The sequence below is a fragment of the Loxodonta africana genome, chromosome 23, assembly GCF_030014295.1.
Source record: "Loxodonta africana isolate mLoxAfr1 chromosome 23, mLoxAfr1.hap2, whole genome shotgun sequence".
Lineage (NCBI taxonomy): Eukaryota > Metazoa > Chordata > Mammalia > Proboscidea > Elephantidae > Loxodonta > Loxodonta africana.
The window spans coordinates 72,569,587-72,587,015 of record NC_087364.1 but is presented as its reverse complement, the minus strand read 5'-3'; the positions used below and the strand labels follow the sequence as shown (position 1 = coordinate 72,587,015).

The 17,429-nt window shown below is 41.2% G+C and overlaps 1 protein-coding gene across 1 annotated transcript in view; it reads left to right on the top strand.

Annotated features, from left to right (window-relative positions):
- PLCH1 (phospholipase C eta 1) overlaps positions 1-17,189 on the top strand; it is a 255,742-nt gene extending 238,553 nt beyond the window's left edge. The window contains exons 19-23 of the mRNA XM_064275637.1: positions 3,836-3,920; positions 7,912-8,058; positions 8,497-8,576; positions 11,375-11,726; positions 14,067-17,189. Coding sequence (XP_064131707.1) covers positions 3,836-3,920; positions 7,912-8,058; positions 8,497-8,576; positions 11,375-11,726; positions 14,067-16,156 — 2,754 coding nt within the window. The 3' untranslated portion in view covers positions 16,157-17,189. The remainder of the gene's footprint in view (positions 1-3,835; positions 3,921-7,911; positions 8,059-8,496; positions 8,577-11,374; positions 11,727-14,066) is intronic.
- The last annotated feature ends 240 nt before the right edge of the window (positions 17,190-17,429 follow it).

Sequence of the window (17,429 nt, the reverse complement as noted above, 5' to 3'; positions counted from 1 at the left end):
TGCCACCATAAACACTTCCTCTTGAATTTCAATTGTTCTGCCATCCCAGCTTCATCTGTTCAGCCCTCTATCCCATTCTCTACAGTGGGTATTTCCAACCTTCTCTCTCCTCAAACATTTATTCTTATCACTTGCCTTCTCATCTTCAACAGATGGCACCATGTCCAACTCGGCAGAGGGTAGGGGCTTCAGATGGGACTGTTTCTTCTGTCTTTATCACACCAGCCTAATCTAAGCCACCATTGTCTCTTGTCAGTTCTGCTGCAGTAGCCTCCTAACTAAGGAGCCCTGATGGCCCAAATAGTAAAGCAGTTTGGCAGCTAACTGAAAGGTTGGTGGTTCAAACCCACCAGTGGGAGAAAGACGTTGTTGTCTGCTTCCATAAAGCCTAGGAAGCCGAATGGGGCAGTTCTCCTCTGTTACATGGAGTTGCTACAAGTCGAAATCAACTTGAAGATACTAAAAACACCAACAGCCTCTTAACTAGGCTCTCTGCTCCTATTATTGCCCTTACATTCTGTTCTTCTGTCAACAGCAAGAATAATTGTTTTGGCAGTTTTAGAATATTGATCTTTTCTTTCCTGTTTTTCTCTTTTTGTCTGTAGAAAAGAAGACTATCTTCCTATATTTCCCTCCACACGTTTTATTTTGACAATTTTTAAACCTAAGAAAAGTTGTAAGAATGGTACAGGAAATACCATATCCTCATCACTTAAATTTACCAGTTGTTAACATTTTGTTTTATTTCTCTCTCTCTCTCTCTCTCTGTCTCAGGTATGTATGCATGCATATATATGTGTATATATTCGAGCCCTGGTGGTGCAATGGTTAAGAATTTGGCTGCTAACCAAAAAGGCCTGCAGTTCAAGTTCACTAGCTACTCCTTGGAAACCCTATGGGGGTAGTTCTACTCTGTTGTGTAGGTTTGCTATGAGTTGGAATCGACTTGATGGCAATGGGTTTGGTTTATATATATACATTATATTTTATTTACTGTTGTTTGCAGAGACATTTGAAAGTGAATTATTGACACCATGACACTTGACCCCTAAATACCTCAGCATTCATCTTAAAAACAAGGACGTTCTCCTTTATAACCACAATATAATCATTATACCCATGAAATTTAACATTCATACAATAAAATTATCTAATATATATCTGTAGTCAATTTTCCCAAGTTTGTCCTTGTGGCTTCTTTTTTTTTTTTTTTTTTTGGATTTAAGATTCAATCAAGGATCTCGCGTTGTTTTTAGATGTCATGCTTCTTTGGTCTTTTAAAATCTGGAATAATTCTCCAACCTTCTTCTTTTGTTCTTTGAGACATTGACATTTGTTTAGAGTAAAAGCCAGTTGTTTTCCAGAATGCCTTTCAGTTTGAGTTGACCTTATTGTTTCTTCATGGTTAGATTCAGAATAAACACAGTGTATCACTTGATGTTATTTTGTGCCATGATGGATCATGTTACTTGGTTAAGGGAGAGTCTACCAGGTGGCTTTCATTGTGTATCTTGTAATTAATGCCTAGCCTATGAAGTTAGAGTAACGTTTACATGTGTGAGGGAGTGCGCATAAGTTTCTTATGTAATCCGGTGTCTCTCTTTAGCAATTAAAATAAAACTAAATTTCCTGACCTTGACTTACAAGGTCCTGTCTCAGGGAAGTTTCACCTTTTTTGAGTCACGGAACCTTTTTGTATCTGTTGAGACCTATGGATGAACCTCATTTCAAAATAATGTTTTTAAATGTATAAAATAAAATAGGTAGGGTTACACAGGAAACCAAGTTTATTGAAATTTAGATTATCAAAATATATAAAAAACAAATCATAGCATATAGATATGTGTGTCCTTATTAAGGCAATAAATAGCAAGGTCTAGTTGCAGATCTAATGATTACCGTAATTTTGAAGTTGTGTGAGTATAAGTGACACATTGAGATGTTTGCAACAACTATAATGTGACATGAAAACATATATGATTTCTGTTGGACACAATATTACAGGCACTACTAATAGGACTGTGGTGTGTTTTAGTCAGAGGATAGTGAAAATAAAGATATAGTTTTCCCCCATCCAGGATCAAAGACCCCCTGACTTTTCAACCCATGCTCCCTGGCATTGCTCACATCTCTGAGAATGGCATCATTTTTTTCCCACTCACTCCCAAACAGAAAACTGCTTGTCATCCTTATTTCTCACTTTCTTTGCTTCCCACATCTAATCAGTCACCATCTCCTGGGACTTCTACCTCCCAGTCTTTCTCTGTTCTTGCTGCTGCTATCCAATTTCATTTCTCTTCCTTCTCCCCTGGCTCACAATATGATGAGGTAGACACTGTTTTCTCAGTTGTTCAGCTGAGGAAGCTGAAGCACAGGGCTTTACACCACACGCCCAAGGTCAGCAGAGGAGCCAAGTTTTGAAACAGGAAGTCTCTCTTCAAGCCTGTAGTCTTCTCAAATCTCCATAAGAACAGAAATCGTTATTTATTACCTGCCCAAAATATTTCAGACCCCTATTTCTTTTTTTTTTTTAATGGTTCAGTTTTACAACAGGATTCTCTTCAAAAGAAAAAATTTGGGGTATGATATAGTTGATTGGGACCCCTGATGGCACAGTGGTTAAGAGCTCGGCTGTTAACCAAAAGGTCGGCAGTTTGAATCCACCAGCTGCTCCTTGGAAACCCTACGGGGCAATTCTACTCTGTCCTGTAGGATCACTATGACGAGTCTCAATTAACTCATTGACAATGGGATTTATAGTTAATTGAAAATGAATAAATTTAACTATGGTTTATCTGGTAAATAACAAATAGTAGACGTAAAATTCTAATATCCAGTTATTGGTGTAAACATGTTCTTCTATCATCCCCCTCTCTCTTACCCCTCAAGCTGCCACCCCCAAAACTCTATGCCCTCTTCACTCTCCAAGCTTGTAAATATATTTCCTCAGCCTTCTTGCCTTTTTTCCCTTTAGACTTTGTTGGATCAGCTCTTTCTGGGTTCTTTCATTTGTTTTCCTTCATTGCTCATTACCCAGAGCTTATACCACAAAGGAAAGCTTCAGATGATAACAAGGCAGGATCCCTCCCCTTGGAGGAGAAAGGATGGAAGAGAAATCAAAACGTATGAGTAAATTAATCAAAGTATAAGTTATAGTATAGTATATAGTCAATTTAATTGCATTAAAGTGTACAAATCCAAAGTACGTAGCTTGGTTGACCATTATGCCACCAGATCAAGACAGAACGTATCAAGGTTCCCTTGTCCACCCTGCCAGTCAGCATCCCCACCACTTAATCTCTGGCCCTATCACAACAGATTAATTTTGTCTGTTCTCAGTCTTTGTATAAAGGAACTCTTATGTGTTCTTTTATGTTTGGCTTCTTTTGTTCAACGTTATGCCTATTTAGCAGAAGTTTCTTCTTTTTCATTGCTGCGTACTAGTTCGTTAAATGAGTATTCCACGTTATTCATCCTACTCATGATGGATATTTAGGTTGTTTCCAGTTTTTAACTATAGAGCTGCTCTGAGCATTTGTGCATGGTCAAAAGCTCTCATTTCTATTAGCTCTGTGCCCAGGAATGAAATTGTAGGTTTACTGAGTAAAGTTTGTGTAGCATTAGTAAATATTGGCATACAAAAGTTTATTTTTTTTTCATTCCTGTCCCTCATTTCTGTATTTGCCGCACCTAGTAGAGTTTCTCTTTCTTAGTAAGCCGTTAATAAAATCGATTGCTAGTGAAATCTGGACACCTTGGCCAGTATGCTCAAATTAATTCACATGAGTATAGAAATGTAATCACTGGCAACAATGCTTTCTCTTTATTTATACAGATCATTGACCCCTTTGTTGAAGTTGAAATTATTGGATTGCCTGTAGATTGTTGTAAAGATCAAACTCGTGTGGTGGATGACAATGGTAAGGTGATATAATCTATGTTCACTTTTAATCAGGGTGCTGTAGGAATAGACTATCACTGAATAAGAAAGGTATCTATTCACTAGAGAAACGAACCACTAAAATCCAAAAATGCCATCTGAATTTGTGCTGAGGTCTTCTCAACATGTAACACTAAGCAGACGTGTGATTGATGCTTGGTATATTTTGACAAATGTGGTAACTTTGATCTCAAGACTTCCTTTTGAAGCAAAAATTCTTTCTAATGAATAGAATCAAAGACATTTTTAAAAGGCTGAATTAAAAATTCGTTTAGTACCAATGTCTATGAGTGGTCACCAGGGGCAGGTGGGAGGGAGGGAAAAGAAGGACTCATGGCTTAGGGGATACTGAGCTTCTGCTAAGGGTGATGGAAAAACCTGGAAACAGACGGTGGTAATGGTTGAAGGACGTGGTGACCATAGCTAGGTCACTGAGCTGTACACGCGAAGGATGTTGAAACGCTGGGTCATTTGTCACCTATATATTTACCACAATAAAAAAAAAACAAAGCAAACAAAAGATTTCACTTAGGAAAATGCCTCTATTATGTGTATTTTTATATTGTTTCTTTATGGCATGATCCCTCAAAGCTTTAACTCATGAAGCCTGAATGTCCTGCTGATGTCTTAGTTCTTCTGGAGCACGTAAAAGTCTTTGGGCAAGCTCAGTATGCTGTGCCAAGGCCACTTCTCGAATATGTACGTGGAGTGTACACTTAAGTGCAGAACATTTCATTGTGCTCACGAGGGACCTGTACGTAGACCAAGAGGCAGTCGTTTGAACAGAACACTGGGAAACTGCGTGGTTGAAAATCAGGAAGGGTGTGCATCAGGGCTGTATCCTTTCACCATACCTACTCAGTCTGTATGCTGAGCAAATAATCTGAGAAGCTGGACTATATGAAGAAGAATGTGGCATCAGGATTGGAGGAAGACTCATTAACAACCCACGTTATGCAGACGACAACAACCTTGCTTGCTGAAAGCAAAGAGGACTTGAAGCACTTACTGATAAAAATCAAAGACTACAGCCTTCTGTACGGATTATACCTCGACATAATGTAAAAATCCTCACAACTGGACCAATAAGCAACATCACCATAAACAGAGAAAAGATTGACCTTGTCAAGGATTTCACTTTACTTAGATTAACAATCAATGTGTATGTAAGCAGTAGTAAAGAAATCAAATGACGTAATGCATTGGGCAAATCTGCTGCAAGAGACCTCTTCAAAGTGTTGAAAAGCAAAATATCACTTTGAGGACTGAGGTGCACCAACCCAAGCCATATTTTCAGTCGCCTCATGTGCATGCAAAGCTGAACAATGGATAAGGAAGACCAAAGAAGACCTGATGCTCTTATATCACGGTGTAAGTGGAGAACATTGACTATGCCATGGGCTGCCAGAAGGGTGAGCAAATCTGTCTTGGAAGAAGTGCAGCCAGAATGCTCCTTAGAAGCAAGGATGGCAAGACTTCATCTCACATACTTTGGACATGTTAACAGGAAGGATCAGTGCCTGGAGAAACACACCATGCTTGATAAAGTAGAGGGTCAGCGAAAAAGAAGACCCTCAATGAGGTGGATTGACACAGTGGCTGCAATTATGGGCTCAAGCATAGCGACGTAGAACTTGTCTATGTACAGGTTCTGCACGGGCACAATTAATCATAACACTTGTGAGGATGGCGCAGGACTGGGCAGTGTTTCGTCCTGTTGTACACATGGCCACTATGAGTCGGAACTAACTTGCCAGCACCTGACAACAACAGTGGATGACCAACATTCTCCTTCTTACAGTATTTTGCCCTAGCGTAAAGAAACATTTCTTTCCCTAAAACCTCATGTCTCTTTCTTGGTAATTGTCTAAAATGGTATTTATTAGTTTTTCATACATTTCACAAATGTTATTACACACATACTGTTCTCAGTCTGTAGTCATTAATACTCTGAAATAAATGTAAACCACAGTCCTCAAAATGTTTGAGAAATTAAGGATTTGTAGAGACTTTCTGGGAAATGTTGGTTCTGTGATAGATTTCTCAACTCCTGTGGGAGACCTGGGGTCATTTCTCAGCCATGCACCTCATGACCAGCCACCTGCCTGGCAGTGGAGGCTTGTGTGTTTCTATAATGCCGAACAGGCTTCAGCAGAGCTCCCAGGAAAGATGGGCTAGGAAGAAGGGCCTGGCGATCTGCTTCTGAAAATCAGCCAACGAAACCTTACGAATCACAATGGTTCAATCCGCAGACGATCATGGGGACGGCTCAGGACCAGACAGTGTCTGGTCACCATGAGTCGGGAGCTGACTCCACGGCAACAGAGAGACCACCAGAGATGTTTTTTACCAAGTGTTGGTTGAATGAAAGGAATTTGGGGCTTCAAGAGTAGAACAAACTTATTATGAAAATAACATGTTTAAAGAAACTGTCTTTTATTGTTTTTACTCATCAAAGCTCAATAGAATCTTTTTTTTTTTTTTAATCTCAGAAATAATTGAGGGGTCTTCACCAAGTCAATAGAAAGACAGATCTCTTCTACTGTTCAGTAGGGGACGTCTCAGTGATTTTCAGTCTGTGACTATCTCGTTAGCCTGAAGCTTTTTATGGAGTTAGGTGGTGATGCTATTTGAAAGTATTCATATAATGAAGCTTTATTTTTTAGAAAAGAAATCCAGACGTGTATATACTACTTGAATTTTTATCAGATTATATAATTTTTTATCCAATAGGTTTTTATATCACGTAAATATATTTTTGCCTTATCATATTGGAAATGCTGGTGGTGTAGAGGTTAAGTGCTACAGCTGCCAACCAAAGAGTTGGCAGTTCAAATCCACCAGGCGCTCCTTGGAAGCTCTGTGGGGCAGTTCTACTCTGTCCTATAGGGTTACTATGAGTCGGAATCGACTCGATGGCACTGGGTTTGGGTTTTTTTTTGGTGGTATTTGAGTGGAATTAGATCTCCTTTCTGTTCATTTTCAATAAAACAATAGCTATGAAAAATACACCATCTTTCCTTTATTAAGGTCTTGCGTCCCGAGAAGCCACCAAGAGTCTACAGTGCACGGTCTCATTTTACTCTGTCACAAGTTGTGTGATCTTAGGCATGTTGTTTTCTCTCAACATCATCAATTTTCTCAACTATAAAATGAGTTATACTTACATTTTCTACTTTAAAAAAAAAAAAACAAGGAACATAGGTTTCTTGTGTAATTTTAGAAAGTGATATATTTTTGAAAGTCAGTAGTATGTATTTTCTCTTATTTAAAAAGACAAAACTTGCCTTCGAGTCGATTCTGACTCATGGTGGCCCTACAGGACAGGGTAGAACAGCCACATAGGATTTCCAAGGAGTGCCTGGTGGATTTCAACTGCCAAAATTTTGGTTAGCAGCCAAGTTCTTAACCACCACACCACCAGGGCTCCTTCTCTTAATTAGAGCAATAAAAAGACAAAAACAACAGCAACCCTGCCCTGACACCTTCAGAGGTCTGCTATAGAAATAAAATAGGATGACATGGGTGCATAGTGTTGAAACCTGCAAAGCACCAGTATTACAACAGCAGGACCCTCAGGGGGCAAGAAAGTGATGGTATGGGGAGGGGCAGCATTCTTCATTGTTTCTGCTAAAAGGGTGACCTTGGATCACTACTGTAGGTAGTTCTTGAGCTCATTGAAGCCCACCAAGTATTGCCTTAAAGTGCTTTCTCTACAATGCAAGTTGGCATCAAAGATTAATAGAATCGATGTGATAATTTACAGGCAATTTTCTTACCAATTATTTCCAAGCAACTGGGTAAATTCTGAGGCTTTATTTCAGGATGACATCCTGGAGCCTGTCAGTCATCTTCCCGAGTTTAATAACCATCGCAAGCAATTTTCACTGTCTGCTGTGCAGATGTGGCTGCCGAGTCATTTTTAGCCCAGCCCTTTCATTTTCTCATTTGTCTCTTCCAATATCTCCGAGGATTTAACCCTGTGTGGGAGGAAACGCTGACATTTACAGTACACATGCCCGAAATAGCTTTGGTTCGCTTCCTTGTGTGGGATCATGATCCCATTGGCCGAGACTTCGTTGGACAAAGAACTGTGACCTTCAGCAGCTTAGTACCTGGTAGGTATGGGCTGGCTTTTCCTTCTAAACTGGCCATTCCTTTTTCTCTGGAGGATATATGAAATATGTGATATACATCATATATTGCATATATGATATATAAAATACATATTACAGTGAAACCTGTGAGAGCTGGACCTCAGTGAGACGACCTTGTTTTTCCAGGTCTAGCAAGTTTTCTGCCTTTGACAGCGTGTAGTCTTACCGCTTTCCTATTGCTCGTTTTAGTGGAAAATATTTGAATTTTCCTTCTCTGACAGGTTTCTGCCTTACACAGCTTCCAACTTTTGAAGGTTTTACTATATATGATGATATAAACATTGATGTGCTTTGTAAAAGTAAAGAACAAGGTGAAGTCAGGTACTTAATTCCCTGGCACCATGGGAAGACCAAATGCAAGCTCAACTAAAAGGAAACTACTTTCTCTACTTTTATCAGGCTACCGACATGTCTATTTGGAAGGACTGACAGAAGCATCTATATTTGTCCACATAACAATCAATGAAATCCTTGGAAAGGTGAGAAAGATCATTGGGCTGAGAGCCACATACAACAGTAACGAGGTCTTCAACAAAGGTTTTTTGTTGACTAATTGTGTAAAAGGAATGTGCATCTTGACCAGCTATTCTCTGACAGGAATGTGTACGGAAGCCCAGCACGTCCAGTCAGGGCCTGGTACATGTGGATTCCTCTCAGTTCAGGGGTGTGCATTCATTCCTTCCATGTAGAGACCTATCTGGGGTGGAGGATAGGGCCCCTAGGTGGAGGAAATTGTTATCCTCTCAGGCAATCATTTCTTTGCCTAAACAATGAAAAAAAAATGAAGATACAACTAAATGTTGAGTTTTATTTTATTCCTTAAAAAGCCCTGCCTGGCTCCGGCAGAAAATGTGATATTCAGATATTTGATAGTTACCTTACTAACCGGCTGCAGTCCCACTTAGTTCTAGGTAGGATGTATCCATCTGGGGCCATTGTTTTTAACTGAATTCTAAAAATTTGTGAATGAATTTAAAGTCACTGTGTAGGACTTATGGAGCCCTGGTGGTGCACTGGTCAAGACCTATAGCTGCTAGTCAGAAAGTCAGCAGTTCAAATCCATCATCTGCTCCTTAGAATCCCTACAGGGCAGTTCCACTCTGTCCTGTAGGGTTGCTATGAGTCGGAATCGACTTGATGGCAATGCGTTTGGTTTTTTGTTATATAGGACTTACAAAGGAGCCCTGGTAGCGCAATGGTTAAGCACTCATCTGGTAAACAAAAGATTGACAGTTGGAACCCACCTAGTGGCTCCGATGCAGAAAAGACCTGGCAATCTGCTTCTATAAAGATTACAGCCTAGGAAACCCTATGGGGCAGTTCTACTCTGTCACATAGTGTCCCTTTGAGTTGGAATCAGCTTGACGGCACACAACAACAACATAGGATTCACAAGAAGGAGACCTCAAAAATGCATTCCAGTTCTCTGGATTCTGTTCTCTTCACCACAGAGCTCACTGAGGCTTACAGAGCAGTAGGCTGACCTCCAGTCCTATCAAGTAACTAGGGATTTGGCGCTGGAATGAATTTTCTGGACCAAGTGTGCTTCGCCAGGACTGTAAGAACATTGAATAGAGCCTAAGAGTTTGCTTTACCAGAAAGCCTGGTAGCCTGCAGCTTCTCCTCCAGAGGCATATACATTCTCTGCCTCGACTTCCTCCTGTGTTCCGACTCATGGCTACCCCACGTGTTTCGGAGTTGAACTGTGCTCCCCAGGGCTTTCAATGGCTGATTTTTTGTAAATAAACCGCAAGGCCTTTCTTTTGAGGTGCCTCTTGGTGTACTTGAACCTCCAACATTTCTGTTAGCGGGTGACTGCTTTTACTGTTTACACCACTCCAAGACTTCTTCTCATCTGTAAATATGGGGTCAAAAGAGTAGCTACCTTATAATTAAGTGTATTTTTTTTTTATGTATATATAAATATAAAGTGTTTGAAAACTGCCTGGCAGATAATAAATATTAAAAAATGTTGGCTAATATTAGCATTATTATTACAACAACCTAATTGATAGGAACGGGACCAGTTCACCCTGAGCTTGGAGACATACATTTATCCCCACATCAGTCCACAGAGGGGTGCTAAGGAATTCCAGTTTCTAAGAGAGGGGAAGTTTTATCACAACTCTCTGTGTTTAGTCCTGGGTTTCTGTTTGTGCTGCCTGTTGGGATCTTTCCCCTGGCCTAAAAACACGTGAATGTAAACAATTCCTTGAGTTTCTAGGAATGTAGCTTAACTATGTAGTATCTTTAAACCCGTTGCCATCGAGTCAATTCCGACCCATAGCAACCCTATAGGACAGAGTGGAACTGCCTCCTGGGTTTTCAAGGAGCAGTTGGTGGATTCAAACTGCTGACCTTTTGGTTAGCAGCCGAGTCCTTAACCACTGCGCCACCAGGGCTCTGTAGTATCTCTAACGTTTATCATAGTTGAGGGAAACAATAGAATTCAGAATTTGTTGAAAACTTGGACCAGAAAAAAAATTAAAATTTGCAAAAGAAAGCGTTCCATAGAACTTCTATTCTCTCTCCTAAATAAATGCTCATTTATAAGTCATATTATTTATTATTCCCAAGGTGCGCTTGGGTTGGGATGAATACAGCGCAACGTGGTGGTGTTGATTTGAACAATGAATGAGCGTAGGACTAAATATCACCACACCTGGGAGAAAGGATTTCTAGAAGCCTATGCTTTTTTTTTCTTTTGTTTTTCTTGTGTCACCTTCTTGGATGAGCTCAATTTGTGCTTGTTGTGTTTTTGTTCTTGTTTTCCGTGCAGTGGAGCCCTTTAATACTCAACCCCAGTTACACTATATTGCACTTTCTAGGAACGACGAAGGTAGTTTCTTGGCACAGTCTTTTGTTCTTGTTGGCACATCAAAAAAAAAGTGGTTATGGCGGCATGCTTTCTCATATCACTCCATTTTCCTGCTTACCACTTTGAAACATGCTTCTGTTGCTTTGAGGTGGCCGACGTTTTGTAGTGCTCTGTTCGCTGTGGAAACTTTCCTACCACTTTCTTGTGTTTGGGTAGGAAACTTCTGAGAAAGCTTGGTTGTGGTAATGGAGGGCTGCTTTCCTCCCAAAGTCAAGTCCATAAGACGTGCATGACATTTTGAGTACACGCTGTGAGCTGCTTGTTTTCTTGGTTTGAATATACGTCGATGGCAGTGTGGTTTTGTTTTGTATTCGTTTTTCATGGAGTTGTCATTTAGAATGCAGGTTTGTCACACAACGTCATTCGTTTAACTTGTGTTTGGTTTCTTTGTGTCTTCAGAACAGACAGCTCCAAGGGCTGAAGGGACTGTTCAATAAGAATCCCAGGCACACTTCAGAGAACAATTCCCATTATGTCCGCAAGCGGTCAATCGGAGACAGAATTCTGCGACGCACAGCCAGTGCCCCAACCAAAGGCAGGAAAAAGAGCAAAATGGGCTCCCAAGAAATGGTAGAGATAAAGGATTCTGTGTCTGAGGCCACGAGAGATCAAGACGGCGTCCTGAGGAGGACCACACGAAGTCTGCAAGTTCGCCCTGTCTCTATGCCGGTTGACAAAAGTCTTCTAGGAGCGCTGTCGCTGCCTGTATCTGAGACAGCAAAAGACTGTGAAGGCAAAGAAAACTCTCTGGGTAAGATGCTTTAAGTTTCTCTAAGAATAAACTTTTCTAGTCTGCATTTAAGTCCCTGATTAGCATTATGACATGGTTGACATTTTGTAGTCAAAGTAAAATACACCCAAACTCATTTTTAATATTATCTTTAGGACCCAAAGCTTCTAAACATTGAGATGGGGGCTGGCAGTAGAAGAGCTATATGCTGGTCACCTAAGGCCTTAAAATAGCCCTGACATCTGAAATTGACAGTAAGGGATAGGGGAAACCATCGGCTATGATGGTTTGGAGCATGTGGGTCTACGAGGCAGGAAACGGGATGGTGACATCTGCAGAACATGAGTAGAGATCTTGGTTTTCCAAGTGGGGACCATATGTATTGATCGTCCTGAGGTTGAATGTAGTTGTATTTCTTTTCCACGATTGGGAATGTTTATGGAGGAAGAAGAAAAGTCTAGACGTTAAAAGCAAATCACCTTCTTCACTGGAAAAATCCTAGCTTCTTCAAGAGGCAGCTCAGGGGGTGACGGCTGAAGGCCGTACTTGTCTCATCGCTGGATGTTTGCAGGGAAGGGGTCACGTGTGTGGCTCCACAGGCCTAGGGACCATACTTAGCATGAGCACAATACCTGGCTTGTACCAGGAACTCAGTGAGAGTGGCGACCACTTTGCCATGAACCAAGGAGAACTCTTACACTGACAGACCCCCACCCCAGCTTCCTAGGTAATTTCAGCACCAAAACTGTGTCCATTTGATATCTCTGGAACAAATAGGCTTTAACGAAATCAGAATCATCTCAAGTAGAATGTGACAACTGTTACCGTTAGCAAAGTTCTCCTTTTATCAGACGGTCTAGTTTTAATGATCTGTTTTCTCACAAACACCATTTGCGTTGTATTGATTTTTGCTGTCAGGTAGTCTAGGGAGAAAAGCCAGTTCTTGAGTAGTTGGTTTGAAGAAGCAGAAGGGATTTTAAAAGTTTAAAATTCTGCTAAGACCTGTGTCAGAGAAGAGGTGAAATAGGTGCTTTAAAATTTGTTGTACAGCCCCCATCTTTGGGGAAAATAAAGCTACATTCGATAGGAACTGGTAAGAATTAACCCTGCTAATGCCAGAGTTAAGATGTTAATGCCACCAGTCTGAGTGAGAAAGCGTTATTGAGGCAGTATCTCCTTCCCTCCCTTTTTACGACAGTTGTATAAATTAGTCACACACACATATATAACTTACGGTAAATATGGAACAATATATAGCCATGTAAGAATTCAAATACTATTATAGACAAAAATATGTAATTATTCAATATTAAGTGGAGAAAAGCAGACTGTAGTTCTGTACCTCTGCAAAAGCTCACAGTGCCTGCCTCTGAATGCCAAATCCTAACCCAAACCCAAACCCATTGCTGTCGAGTTGCTTCTGACTCACAGGGATATTTAATTTTTTTCTTTATAGTTACTTGTATTTTCTAAGTTTTTTTTAAGGTGAACATTTTTTTTCTAGTTAGGAGAACATTTAAAAAGAAGTTTAAAAATTGTCTTTTTGTGCATCTAAAACCATTGAGAGACTATTAACGAATAACCTGTCAAGAGTAACTGAACACCTCATTGTCTTAGCACTATCCTAAGCATAATGGGAGTGCCCGAAATTACCATGAATTGTGTATTTTTGTGGCTTCCTTATTGTGCCTGACATCTTACTGCCACTTAGGGGAGAATGTATGTGGTATTTATTCATTCGAAAACAAAAATGCGGTTATAAAAATTGATAATCATAGAATTACTTTTTTAAGTCAACAGGTATCTGTACATTTTAATACATTTATTGGACCTTCTAATTTGTTTTAGAAATTAATTGGTTAAGTTAGATCTTTGCCAAAATGTCTTTAAAAATGATAATAATTGTGATATGGGCTAATGTGTGTATGCTTTGAAAGCTTATAGTATCTCATTTGCAGGTATCACAATACGTTGTTTAACAGAGCTGTCTTGTTCTGTTTTTATTACCATGCTTCTGTGTAGTACAAATCTGAATAGGAAACAACTGAAGGTAATCCTCACTGTAAAATATGGTAACTCATTGACATTTTTTTTTTTTTTTTGGACAATGAATATTACATCCTCAGCTGATGTAATAGATACCCAAAGGGAAGCGTCAGCGGAATTCCTATGAATATATTTTACCATTTATTCATCACACAAACACTTTGTTGCAAACCTCTGCAATCCATAATTATATTCTGTCGCGGTGTAACAGATTGGCATTCTCCATTTGTCTGTCTGGAGGCAAACCTTAGTGTTGTTTACAGGTGCTACGTGAAGTGATACATGTCGCCTAAAATGTTGTTTTGTTTTATTCAGCAGAAGACAAGGATAGCCAAAGGAAAGGGAAGGCAAGTCTAAAAGACCAACACTTTCACGTTTTCAACAAAAAGTTATCTTCTTCCTCCAGCACTCTCCGCCACAAAGACACCATCCAAGGGAGCTCCAGGGTTTCTACTGCCAATGAGTCAACTACAGGAGAACTGTTGGGAGTGCCAGACCCTAAGGGTGGGAGAACCAAATCAAATGTGGCGAATGATTGCCAGGAAAACCACTGTCCCAGCAAGTCCCTCACCCCAAAGATGCACTTGGGTCCTGATCCTGCAGTCGGCCTCACACAAGATCTGTGTGGTGTGAAAACCAAGGAAAACAGGAACGCCGCAGGCTTTGTGGAAGGGAAAAGCCCGTTGTCAGGAAGGGTCCTTTCTCAAAGCAACCTGGAGATTAAGAATCTGGAAGGTACTAGGCATCAGGGCAGAGCTGCAACATCTTTTTCTCTGTCAGATGTCTCCGTGCTCTGTGCCGGTGTACCTGACTTACATTCAACTGCAGTTATGCGGGAGAGTGGGATTTCCCAACTTATTGATGATGTCACATTAACAAACGAGAACAAGCAGGGCAGTTCCATCTCGGCATTGATTGGCCAGTTTGATGAGACCAGTGATCAGGCTAACCTCACAGTTGCTTCTCATCTTCATAATACCAGTGTGATGTCAGGTCATCCTCCCTTACCCACCATGGGCCTAAAAATGCCCTTCAAGCATGGCTTTTCCAAAGGAAAGCCCAAGTCATCCTTCCCATGCTCACCTCCTGAGCCTATTGCATTCTCCAGCCCCGAGACCACAGAACATGTGACATACACAGCCATTCACAAAACCACCTGCACCCCTGTCTCTAAAACCAAACTAGATGATGAGCTTTCTGGGAAGGCCAAGGCAGGGACTATGGATGGCCATCTGCCTGGGTCCCCTCATCCTTCTCATTGCTGGTTGCCAACAAGTCCCAGCAAGGGAAAAGACTGGAACATCCTGAACAGCTGCAGCTCCACCACATCCACTGATTTCACACTGAAAGACATGGGTGTTGATCCCGCTGTCTGTTTAAACTCTGCAGAGAGCAGTCTTGTGGAAATCGATGGAGAGTCAGGCAATCTCTCGCTAATGACCTGTGACTATAGGCGAGGGGCCACAAGCCCACTTGCTTCTCCTTTAAAGCCGAATCATAGCCAGGAGGTGGTGGAACACTTTCCAAGGAGTTTGAGGAATGGCTACTGTAAAGGGTCTCTCCCCACTCCTGTTCCTGAAATAGTCAACAATATCCGAGATGTTGACTATCAAAAGACTTCTTGTCTAGCCTGTCAGGGTGCTGGCTTTGTGCATAACCATTTCTCAAATCCAGACGCAAAAGTGAACCTGACCTGTGTGCCCCTGCAGTCTAGCGTTCAAGACGTGCATGCTCCTGTCCCCAGGTCCTCGGCCCATCTCCCTCTGCCTCCTCTGAGACTGCCCAGCCCTTGCAAATCCAAAAGTCTGGGGGACTTGACGTCAGAGGACATTGCCTGCAATTTTGAAAGCAAGTACCAGTGTATTAGTAAGAGTTTTGTCCCAACCGGCACAAGAGACAAGAAGGGAGTGCCCGTGAAGATGAAGCCGTTGGTGCCTGCAGATGCCCTGACGGAGCAGCTGAGGAGGCTCGTGTCCTTTGACCAGGAAGACAGCTGCCAAGTGCTGTATCCAAAGCAAGAGGCGAATCAGCTCCCCAGGGCACTGGTCAGAAAGTTGTCATCTAGAAGTCAGAGCAGAGTACGCAACATTGCCAGTCGTGCCAAGGAAAAACAGGAAGCCAACAAGCAAAAAGTTGTGAACCCCAGCCACGTGGGGGGAGTGGTGCTTAGAAACAAGGCCTTGGCGCCCCCGTCTGCTGTGAACCGACACTCCACGGGCTCCTACATCGCGGGCTACCTGAGTAATCGCAAAGGCAGTGGCCTTGAAGGCCGAGGCATCCCAGAGGGGGCATGTATGGCCCTGAGCTATGGCTACGTCGACCAGTTTTGTTCAGATAATTCTGTTTTGCAGACTGAGCCAAGCGGTGACGACAAACCAGAAATCTATTTTCTCTTGAGACTGTGAACGACCTAAAGTTGCATCTTCAATGTTTACAAAGTAGTCTGTAGGGTGTCAAAGCTTTCCCCTTCTCAGTCAGTGTGGTTCTTGGCTTGGAGATGATTTAAAAATGTATTTTTAAACTTGTATTTTAATCTCTCTTTGACTTGATGTATTCTTCCTTCCCGGCTACGCGTTTGTACATAGACCTGGTGCCATTTTGCTCGCGTGTGTGATCTTTCTCCCTGAGTTGTTGTAAGCTGTGTTGGTATGAAACACCTGCATGCTGTGCTGTAGCTGTGAAACTCCTCAGCAGCTTGAGTTATAATGTACCTATGTTTTGCCTAGATGTCATTTCTTGTCCATCCTCCAGTCATAGTCACAAACGTAGTCATTTTTAACTCTCTGTTGAGTTAAGAAACTTTGCAGAGGACAGAGGGATGGGTTCTTTATTTTAAAGCCATTACCGTTTTCTCCTTCTTTGTTCCAAAGCCCACATGCATTTTTATAACTCAGTTAAAAGGTGTTTAAAATAGTTACCTTGCCTCTTAAGATTTCTTTACCCTTCCCAGGACTTGAGAGTTCCCGGAGGTTGGTAGCTGCTTCGTTCCCTTCCATTTTAGAGTAGGGTCTGAGGGCCTGAAGAAGAAAGCAAACTTCTGTATATAAGGACAAAATTATTTGTTTTACAGAAATTTTGTTACATATTTTTGCTAATGGCTTTGTATGTAACAAGAACACAGTTGCCAAGGTATTTGTTGTACTTTTGAATTTTCTGATTAAATTATAGACCGCAAATCATAGCTTGACGGAACGAGAGACTATGTCAGATCCTGACAGTAATAGTAGCACAAATTAGACGCTTCCCCAAAGCTTTCAGGAAAATATTTTCTCCTAATAAAATCCCTTCCCTTCAGGGAGCCAAGCCAAGTATATTTTAGTACCAACATGCATTATTTTCACTGTGAATCCATTTTTTACTACATGTTCAGATGTCCCTCCTGGCTTTTTTGTAACATTAACTGCAATGATGTTCTTCTTGGAATTCCTGAAAATATAATTAAAGCAGATTTTTAAATACTTGGTGTTTTTTTTTTTTTTTTTTAATTGAAAGCTGTCTTAATTATCTAGTGCTGCTATAACAGAAATACCACAAGTTTATTCTTTCACTGTCTAGGAGGCTGGAAGTCCGAATTTGGGGCGTCAGCTCCGGGGGAAGGCTTTCACTGTCTGTCGGCTGTGGAGGAAGGTCCTTGTCAGCTTCCCCTGGACTAGGAGCTTCTCTGTGAAGGAACTTCAG